Source organism: Psittacula echo (assembly GCF_963264785.1).
Source record: "Psittacula echo genome assembly, chromosome: 8".
NCBI classification, from domain to species: domain Eukaryota; kingdom Metazoa; phylum Chordata; class Aves; order Psittaciformes; family Psittacidae; genus Psittacula; species Psittacula echo.
The window spans coordinates 793,352-803,796 of NC_137744.1; the positions used below are offsets into that span (position 1 = coordinate 793,352).

Below are 10,445 nucleotides of genomic sequence, written 5' to 3' on the forward strand. Positions count from 1 at the left end.
GAGTTGCTCACAATTTCTGGCTTGGAAAGTGGTTCTAGGAGAGATGCAGTGACTGTCAGTGTTCAAACCCACAGCTCCCCAGGTCCCAGACCCAGAGCACCTTCAAGCTCTCTGGCTGTGGAAGAGGGAGGTTTCTATCTCATCACTCACCCACAACATGCAGCCGGAACCAGCCCGTGGCCTCCAGCTTGGACCTGAAGCAGTACAGCCGGTCATCCCCGCGCTGCAGCAGCATCTGCAGCGAGAAGTCTGTTCTGTTGAACCTCACACAGTTCTCATAGGGGTGAGTGGTGGTCATGGCTCCATCGAAAGCATAACTGAGGATGGCTCCTTCCTGCTGGGCAGTTTTGTATTCCCAGATGACAGCTCTGCCGCCCTGCAGCGGTGGGACTGTCAGACGCACGGTGCAGCCCGTGGCCGAGACGAGTCTCCCTGATGCCAGCCTAAGGTCAGCGGAGTAGCAGGGAGCGAGTGTGCGGCCTGCAGGAGAAAGGAGCAGGGCTGGGGACTTGAGGATGTCACAGAAGCATGGAATGGTTTGGGTTGGGAAAGACCTTAAAGCTCCTCCAGTTCCAACCCCCGCCACGGGCAGGGACACCTTCCACTAGAGCAGCTTGCTCCAAGCCCCTGTGTCCAACCTGGCCTTGAACACTGCCAGGGATGGGGCAGCCACAGCTTCTCTGGGCACCCTGTGCCAGCGCCTCAGCACCCTCACAGGAAAGAGCTTCTGCCTAGGAGCTCATCTCAGTCTCCCCTCTGGCAGTTTGAAGCCATTCCCCCTTGTCCTGTCACTACCTGCCTTTGTATTGCTCCAAATCAGACAGAAGAGGAGGCAGGACCTGCTTGAGCCTTTGGTATGCTGTTCTCTGCACATGGACAGCTTGGAGAATGGGGCCCTCACATGTAGGGATGAGTAGGGGACCAGCTCTCAGCCCCCATAGTTCTCCAAGTGCCACCTCCTGGAGAAGGACCCCCAAACAGCTTCATCCTCCTCCTCATCTGCCTTGTGCTCCAGTTGTGGTGAGGAGCTTGGCAGTGCTGCAGGAACAAGGGCACCACCTGCAAGGAAGGGCAGGAATGTGTAAGCACAAAAGCAGGACTGGAAGGATGCTAGAGAGGTTTGCCTTAGTGCTCCTGACCTGGCAACTGAGGAAAAGGAAAATTCTGTCCCCCTATCCATGCCCAAGGCAATTAGGCACCTGAGGGGGACTTGCTGCTTCCTCCCAGCCTCACAAAGACATCAGTAAAAAGATAATCTGGACCTGGACCTGTTCTTCTCTTTTAATTTTTGCCTGGAATAGTTGCCTCCTCCTGCATCCTGGGGCTCCATACGGGAAATGGGTCTGCACAAAGCCAGGGGAGGCACCAGGATTCCATGAAAGAGACAGTGCCAGCCCTAGCAGGCAGGATGTGGAGTGGGATGAGTTCCTCTTTGAAAAGAGAATTTAAAAGCCCTGCATTGAGTAAGAGCACTGATAAAGCAAGGCACTGACGTATTGCTGCTGCATATTCCAACCAGCTCTCCCTGTTCCCCAGGTCAGGGGTCCCTGGAAAACAGACACTCTGCAAGACCCAGCTCAGAAAGAGCAGGCTTAATCCTGCCCCAGTGTTATGACTGAAATACCCCAGAGGGTTTTAAGGACCAAAGCTGGGCCTGGCAGAGATTTGGTTCACAGCCTGGCCGAGGGAAAACAGCTCCCTCCTCTGGGCTGGGGCAGCTGCATTTTCCACGCCCCATCCCAGGAGAGGACGGAGCAGTTCTGGAGGGGATGGAGTCTTCTGGGTTTTATCAACAGCTCATTTCCTTGCAGAGGCGAAAGCACTAAAGCCACAGACTCACCTGACTGCAGAGCAGGTATTTCTCCAGCCTTTGTTTGCTTTCCGAACAACTCAGTGTTTCTGTTCCAGAGTGACTAGGTGCTCTGCAGGACAGAGCGTTGTGGGGTCAGCAGGCAGACGGGACAGTTGCCCTGCTCCCAGCAGGGGTGGGTTCTTGAGCCCAGAACCCCCCTGTGTGCTGGGCTGCATCCCCAGAGCGTGAGCAGCAGGTTGAGGGAGGGGACTCTGCCTCTCTGCTGTGCTCTAGGGAGCCCCCCTACTGCAGTCCTGATCCAGCTCTGGGGGCAGCAACACAAGAGGGACTGGATGCTGGATGAGCTTTAAAGTTTTTTCCAACCCAAAACAATCCATCATTCTCTGATCCTATATCCCCCCTGGGCAAGGCCTGCTCAGCTGCAGTTGCCCCTTTCCTGGAAACCTTTACCTATCGGCGCTTCCAGGGGCGCCCAACCGAGCCTCAGCCAGACCTGCTGCCCCGCAGGGACGCGCGGCCCATCACCGCGTCGTGTCGTGTCGTGTCGTGTCGTGTCGTGTCGTGTCCCGTCCATCCAGCCCCGATGGGGTCCCGCTGCCTGGAGCCGTGTGTCCGCACGCCAAGGACCGCCCCCACAGGTCCCGATGTTCCGGGAGGTGTCTGCCGTGAGGCCCCGCCCCGTGACCAACCCCTGTCCCGCCCCTCGACGGTCCGTCCCGCCGTCCCCGCCGTCCCCGCCGTCGCCGCCGTCCCCGCGACCCCGTCGGAGCGGAGAGGCCAGGGCCGGGCGATGACCCCGCAACAGCCCAGCGCCGGGCAGTACCTGCGCTCTGACAGCGGCGGTTCGGAGGCCCCGATGCTGGCGGACGGCTCCGGCTCCGGTCCGGGCCCCAGTCCCCGTGCGCCGCCGCGGCGGCGGCGGTGCGGGCCGCTCTGGGGCAGCGTGGCCGTCATGGCCATCCTCGCCCTGCAGATCGCCTGCACCACCGGCCTCTTCGTCTACTTCACCATGGCCATCTCCAAGGTGAGCCCGTCGGCGGGGGCTTTCTCCTGCCGCCCCCACCCCTTTGCGAGCCGTTCCGGTGCGGAGGGTCCTGGAACCGGCGAGGAGCTGCACCCCAGGGAGCCCCGGGGGTTGTGGGAAGGGCTCTGCTCTCTCCCTGCCCTGCGCCGCTGCCCCGCCAGATGTGGAGCCGAGGGGGTGGACAGCTCTGCCCTGAGCTCTGCCCGGAGCCAGATGTGGAGAGAAGGAGCCTTTGTCCTGGCTGCGGCCGGAGCTGAGGGTCCTCCCGTGCAGGGGGCTCTGTCCTGTGGTCCCATCAGAGCCCGCAGCCCCGGGTGGGACGGGGTGGGGGCTGCTCTGGGCTCCAGCTCCCTTCCCACACCCCCTCCATTCCCATCCCACCCTGCTCTGAAGCTCCAAATCCTCCTCACCCCCTTTGGGAGGTGCTGGAAGGGGCCTGGCTGCACCCCCTCCCCATACCAGCAGCTCTCGGGTGCTTGTGCCAGCTCAGTCACCCCAAATAACTGTGCTGGGACCCAGCCATTCCCAGTGTCACTTGTGCCAAAGCTGGATGTGAGGGACCTGGTCCTGTTCACAGTCTGAACCAGGCCCCCAGCCATCAGGAGCACCCAGGAAAGGAAAATACCAAAGGGAAGAGACCTTTGCTCTGGGGAGAGGGAATCCCAGGGATGCCAGGACACTCCATCCCTTCAGATGGACTGCCCAGCAAGAGAGATGTCCTGCTGTGCTCAGGTTTGCTTAAAACCACAGCAGGAGCAGGGAAAACAAGGGAAAAGTCCAGTCCCTGGCTGCTGTCTGGTGCCCAGTGGAGCATCCTCTGGAGCAGCTTCAGCTCCTCTTGAGGCTTTGTTTCCATCCCTGGATCCTGCTGTGAGGGATTTGCATGAAAGGGGCTGGGGAGAGTAGGGGACTGTGGGCAGATGGAGCCATGGGAAGGGGTGGACAGAGGAGAAAGCCACTTAAATTGACCTCTTTGAGCTAATCTCAGAGGCTGGCCACTGCATCCCCACATGGGATCAGTGCTAGGGTCAGAGCTCAGCATCTCCAGGGTCACTGAATCTCAGCACAACCACCTTGCCCTCTCCCCCTCACCCAGGTACCTCCCGTGCTCCCAGTTTTATAAACCATTCCCACTTTTCCTGTAATTTAAACACCCCATTCAGTGCAAGGGTCTCAGGTGGTAGAGACCCTCCAAAGACAGAGATACTAGTGAGATGGGCAACCTGTCACAGCAAGCTTTAGTCAAGCACTTAGTGTCATCAGTCAGCCAGTGCCAGGCCTTTGTTAGGACATGGAGGGACAAGGCATGTGGCTGCATCCCCACACTGGGGACGTGCCACCACCTTACCTGGGGACCAGCCTTACTGGGCCTGGGAGGAGGAGGAGGAGGAAGAGGACGAGGAGAAGGGCTCTCCACAGTTGTGAAGGCACACATCATAATCAGTGCTCCTGGTAGTGGAGGAGCTGTGGGCACTGGCGCTGCCCAAGCATGCTCTCCTGCTGTGGAGTGCCATGGGAGCAGCTCTGTCACTTGGGGATTTACCACCTTTGCAGGCACTGTGTGTCCTGCCCCTCGGGCAGGCAGGGCTTTGCCAAGGATAAAGCCTGGGATAAAGGCAGGGCCACACTCTCCTTTCCCCAGCATGAGCCACATTGGTCCCCCAAGCCCAGCACCGCAGCCCCTGTGCTCTTGGTGGGTCCAGCCGGTGCTAGGAGGGATGGTTGGTCCAAAATTCCTTCTAAAAACCCAACCCTTTATATCTGACCTCATGCAGTCTTTCTGCTGGCAGTAAAGTCTGTTGATCCCAGAGGAGCACATCCTGGTACAAGGCAAAGTGGGTACCCAAAAGGTGTGGTGGGGGCTCGGAGCACTCAAGAGACATGGGGAAGCGCAGGGTGCTGGAGGTGGCTGAGCCCCAGGTGATGATGTGGCCAATCCTGAGGACTCCTGGATTCTGTCCTAGGATCTAGGAATGACCCAGGGAATAGAGGTAGGATGGTCAAGGTGCCAGTGTTAATCCCCAGCTCCTGATTTCAGGGCAGCCCTCTCTCATCTGTGCCTGTTTCCCCACACCCTGAACAGCAGCACCCACAGCAGCCACCGTGCCTGTCCCCAGTGTGGTGCCAGGGCTGGAGAAGAGCTGTGGCAGGCCCGGGACAGCCTCGGAAGGGGCTGCTAGTGCTGCAGCAGCCCCCATCATGTGGAGGGAAGGTTCCCAGCCCAAGCCAGAGGCCAGCACAGGCTAGAAAGGGTCTGAGATGTGCTGACGCAGCGCTGAGTGCATGGGGTTCCGTCTCCAGCTGCAGCTGGATGGATGGAGCTGCCTGGAGCTTGTTTTGCAACCCTGGTGTAGCTCCACAGCGGGAAGCACGAGGAGCACAGATGAGGCTGGGTACTTTCCCCAGAGCTGTGAACACCTCAGGCTGGGCTTTACTGTTTCAGAAGCCTCATTCCCTCAGGCCAGGAGAGGAAGAGGTGAAGGAGGTGGAGAACAGGGAATTTGGGTCCCTTTTCTTTACCTGGTGCTTACCTTCTCCCTGCACGTGGGCCTGGAACTCAGTGAAATGGGCTGTTGTGTTTCCCAAAGAGCTGGGATGAGCAAGACCCGCTTCTGCCAGGGATCATGGGAGGACAAGATGAGGTTTAACCCATGCATGTCACAAACTCCAGACAGAACTACCCAGCCTCGTGCCACCTACCTCCCTCCCAGCACAGGAGACACAGCCAGTGGCTGCATCCTGGCAGAACACCAGCTCCAGGATCAGGGCAGCTCTGGGCTGTTCCCCACCCGTGGTGTGGCTCAGGTTGATGTGAGGATGTCAGGGTGTTTCTGTTCCAGCTCAAAGCCCAGGCGCCAGGCAACGTGGAGGAGCTGCGGTGCCTGCAGGTCATCAACCAGCAGCAGGAGGGCTCCAGCCTGGAGGAGCTCATCAGCAACCAGTCCTGCCTCAAGCTGGCCAACACCATCAAGGCCTATGTGGCCACTGTGAGTCCGGGCCTGCCAGCTTTGGGAACCAGGGAAGGGTGGGAGCCAATGCCTCAGTTTCCTCACCAGAGGGGTGGCAGAAGGTGCTGGCAAGGATGGTTGCAGGGGAGGTGGTGGAGTTGAGATGGACACCAGTGAGGAGCTGGTGGAGCCCAGAGACAGCAGGAAAGACAAAGTCGTGGAGGCTTGGAAGTGAGAAGGGGTTCTGGATCATGGGGAGCACCCATCTCAGCTTTAACCGTGGGTCTGTTTCTCGTCTCTGTTGGTCCAGGTGACAGAGAATGTGATCCGCAGGAGCGCGGTGAAGGGTGAGTCCCTCCAGGCCCAGCACCAGGGGGAGCAGATGGGGCAAAGCATCGACAACCTCCTTGCTGGGGCTGGGTTGCCGGCCACAGTGCTTTGAGAGTGGGGACGGTCCCAGTGGGAGGATCAAGGACACACGTTGTGGGGAATGGGGTGGAGGGACAGCCACATACCTCTGTCCAGAGCCCAGGGAACCTGGGGCAGCACAGAATGATTGACTAGACATTTCCACCCCAAAATAACCTTCCTCCTTGACGGATCAGTGGGGCATTTCCCTGCTTGCTCAGGAAGGACCTGCTCTGTTGGCATGGGGCTGGGTGTCCCCACGCTCCCTGTCCTCTACGGCCTGTGTCCGTTTACTCGCAGAGGCCCAAAGGAGCTACTTCAACACCTCAGAGGGGCAGATTCCTCCCAAAACCAGCGGCAAACCCTCGGCACATCTCACCCTGCGCCCGCAGAGCCTGGCCCAGGAAGGTGAGCTGGAGAACCCCCACTGGGCACCAGCAGGTTCTGAGATGGGAACAGGGGAAAGATCTCACCCAAGGGGCAGGGGACGAGGACGGGAGGATGTGGGAGGTGTCTCCTGTTAGGCCCAAGCCTCCCTTCTCCACCCCTCCAAGCTGGATGACTGTGGGAGAGAGTTAGAGCCACCCCCTCCCTTCCTCCTGACCCCAATGGGTGCTCCCCAGAGCATCTTGCTGCCCTTGGTGACTCTTCCTTCTCCCCAGGGAGCTCCCGGCGCTTCGGGAACCTCTCCCAGTCATGCCGCCATGCTATCGCACGCTGGGAGGACAGCACTATCCACTCCCACCTGCAGAACATCACATACCAGGACGGCCGCCTGCGGGTCAACCAGGCTGGCAAGTACTACGTGTACTCCCAGATCTACTTCCGCTACCCCAACGACGTGGCTGGCACCCGGGGCTCCATCGCGCAGCTGGTGCAGTGCATCAACTGGAAGACATCCTACAGCCAGCCCATCCTCCTGCTCAAAGGGGTGGGCACTAAGTGCTGGGCACCCGAGGCGGACTATGGGCTCCACGCGCTCTACCAAGGAGGGCTCTTTGAGCTGAAGGCCGGGGATGAGCTCTTTGTCTCCGTCTCCTCCTTGGCCATCGACTACAACGACGCAGCAGCCAGTTACTTTGGGGCTTTCCGGCTTGACCTGTGACAGCCGCCTTCTCCTCCCTCCTTCCCACTGCTCCTGCCCAGCCATGGTCCTGCAAGGCCCTGAGGAAGCAGCAACTGAACAGCCAGGGAGGAGGGGGCCTGGTGCAGCACCCTTCCCTGAGTGGTTGTCCCAAGGGAGGAGCTAGCAGAGAGCACAGGGGGGGCTGCCCACAGGGACCTGCTGTGCTTGGTGCCATTCAGCTGGGAGGAAGACCATGAGCCAGGAGACATGGACAAGGTGGGACATCTCCTCCCTGGCTTCCATCCGAGCAAACAGCCAGGCAGCACCAAACCTGCTGCAGGAGAGGCACCAGGGGAACATCTGCAACCACAAGACAAAGTGTCCCCGTGGCAGGATGAGCCTCTGTGAGTCTCTGCACATCTGGCAGGCGCAGCCCCAGATGTGCTGCCAGGCTGCAGGTGCTCAGGGACAGGAGCCCGTGGTGAGCGCAGGGCTGGAACCCAGGGACAGGGCAGGTCCAGCATCAGCTTCTGGAGAGGTGTGAAGGAGTTTAGTTTGATATCGTCAGAAACATGGAGCGATGCCAGCAGCCGGTGTCAGGGGAGGTGGAAGAGCAGGACCATGAAGCTGGAGCAGTCACCAGCCCAAACAACTGCACGTGGCTGCAGGCCCCCCTCCAGCCCAGGAACCTGCCATCACACCTCCCCTTCACTCCTGACCAAGCAGCTCCCTCCCTCCTTGTGGTTCTTGGTCCTCCCTGGCAGTGGTTAACCCGCAGGGTTTGAACTCATGGGTGAGCCGGGCCAGAGCAGCACAGGACTAGGGAGGAATGAGGGCAGACCCTCGGTGCTGAAGTCTGTGTCAGATGCAGGAGGTGGGCTCAAGCAGGGCAGAGCGTGGTCAAGCTCCCACAGATGCTGGGGTGAACACAGCCCTTTCTGTAACTCCCTGTATACTCTGTATTGTGTGAGGAGTGGTGGAGCGGATGGACAGGGCGGCAGCACGGGCTCCACGCAGGATGCAAACACCTCCCATGGCAGCACAGCTGCGGGGACTCCCAGTGCTGCTTCAATAAAGCCTCTACTCCAGTGCTGGTCCTCACCTCTTAGCAGGGGCACTGCAGGTACCAGCCCTGGGCTCTGAGCTGCTGATGCAAAGCACCCGATGGGAGGCCTGGGCTGGTTCCCACGCTTGGCTGGCACCCGGCAGCCCCCCTGGGACCTGGACAGCCCCTCGCTGCAGCCCAGCTTTATCTGCTCCCTTTCCTGACTCCTGCCCCAGCCCAGCTGTGGGCTGTAAGAGGCAGCTTCCCCAGGCTCGTGTAGCATCCCACAGCCTCCCACTGCTTCCCACCTGTGTCAGTGGCAGCAGAGCAGCCTGGGTGAAGCCAGAGCTGCTGGGAGTTGTGGTAGCCCCAAGGAATGGTGTCGTGTGGTTCTCAGGAACTCTGGCCCAGGCACTGCAGATGGAGCCCACTTGAGGGCTCCAGGCAATAACAGGGTCCTGCCTCATCTTGCATATGGAGCAATTCCAAGGGCTCCGCTTTTGACTCTCATGGTGGATGCCTGGGGCATTCCTAGGGAGACACACTCCCACTTCCAACTGCTCCCACTTCCAAGCCTGGTACCTTTACCTCCCCTGGGACCAGGGGCAGCTCCACCAGCCCCTCTCCCTCAGCCTGGCCCCGCTCCTTGTCCTCGCCTTGTCCCGTCAACTCTCCAGGACTACACCTCATCCTGGGGTATCCTGGTGCTGCTCCTCTCAACATTTTGGGGTTGCCAAGCCCAGCCCAAGGCATGGCCAAACCCAGGGCTTCCAAAGTGGGCTGTTCCCCATCTCACCCTTGCCAGACACTGCTCCTCGCTCCCTCTATCCATCCCACAGCTTTCCAGCCCTGAGTCCCAGCTCTTCGCATCTTTGGCTGGGGCTGGGAACCGGTGCCAGCTCTCACATCCCCCCAACATCTGCAGACCCTGCCCATTGCTGCTCACCAGGCTCTGCCTCCTGCTCCAGTGAGGCCAGTACAAAAAAGCTCCCCTAGGGACTTGGCCCTGTGACCCTGCACACAAGCTGCTGGACCAGCCCCAAGCCCATAGGCAGCTTTCACAGCTCATCCCAAGCCTCCCAGTCAGAGAGCCCCAGGAGCACCAGCCTGCCCTTTGCAAAAGGGGGGGCAGGGCTGCTCCCTGCTCCAGGCAGGCCTGCAAACCCTTCCAAAACCACTTCTCAAATGCTCCCTTCCTCTTCCACCTCTCATTTCTCCTCCTGCTTTCTCAACCACCTTGGTGACCCACAACAGGAATTGGGCTTCCCAGCCTGAAACCTCTCCGTGGAGCACTGAGCTCATCCCAGCTCCCGCATCCGGATCCCTTTGGCAGCTCAGGGTTCAGCTGCCACACCTGGGGCTGCAGGGAACAGAGCAGGAGGTTCTGAGTCGTTCTTCGGCCTGGAGCTGCAGCAGCCCCGTCCCGGTGGAGCTGGCGGTGGTGCAGGTGCAGCAGCGCTGCTGGAGCCCGAGCTGCCGGGCTCGGTGCCAGCCCCGCTTTCCCGGAAAGGGAGAGGACGCCGTGGGCGGATGCTCCTGGGGAGGACGGAGCTCCACGAGCTCCAGGCTCAGCAGCAGCCGGGCCAAGTGCAGTGAGCGCCGCGTGGCACCGGCAGGGGCAGATGGCGGGGACGGGGGGAAACGCTGCTGGGGGGTGCAGCCGGGCCCCAGCCTCGAGCGTGCTCCCGAGGTCCCAGCTCCGCAGCTTTTCCGGCTCTGCCGCTCCAGGCTCTTCCCAGCAGCGGGGAGCGGGCTGCAGACCCCGCCCCAGCCCCAGCGCCGTGGGCTGGACCTGGCCTGCGAGCACCTTGAGAAGGCTCCTGCAGAGCCCCGAGGGCATGAACAGAAGGGAAAGGCAAAAGCTCACCAGGGCAAACCCAGCACCTGGCCAGGGGCTCTCCAGCTGCACAGCCCAGGCAAAGGGAGTTCTAGAGGCACAGCCTGCTCCAGGAGAGTCACAGGGGCCTGGGTTCCTCATCTCTGCTGGGAGAGCCCCCCAACACTTCCCAAGTTTAACAAGGAGGAAACCAAACAAGAAGCTGGGAAGAGCAGAACAAGCCCAGGAATTTAGCGCACATTTGACGTGTGCTGAACTGGAAGACAAGTTTCAATTTCACAAACTGGTTTGAAGCTTAACAAAC

At 60.3% G+C, this 10,445-nt stretch overlaps 1 protein-coding gene across 1 annotated transcript; it reads left to right on the top strand.

Annotated features, from left to right (window-relative positions):
• Positions 1–2,589: 2,589 nt before the first annotated feature.
• LOC308224850 (tumor necrosis factor ligand superfamily member 10-like) lies at positions 2,590–7,298 on the top strand (the record flags this gene model as incomplete). The annotated part of the gene is made up of 5 exons (XM_080625151.1): positions 2,590–2,837; positions 5,678–5,824; positions 6,096–6,132; positions 6,494–6,601; positions 6,856–7,298. Exons 1-5 carry the CDS (start codon positions 2,604–2,606, stop codon positions 7,296–7,298), a joined length of 969 nt encoding a protein of 322 aa, XP_080481277.1. The 5' UTR covers positions 2,590–2,603.
• Positions 7,299–10,445: the final 3,147 nt, after the last annotated feature.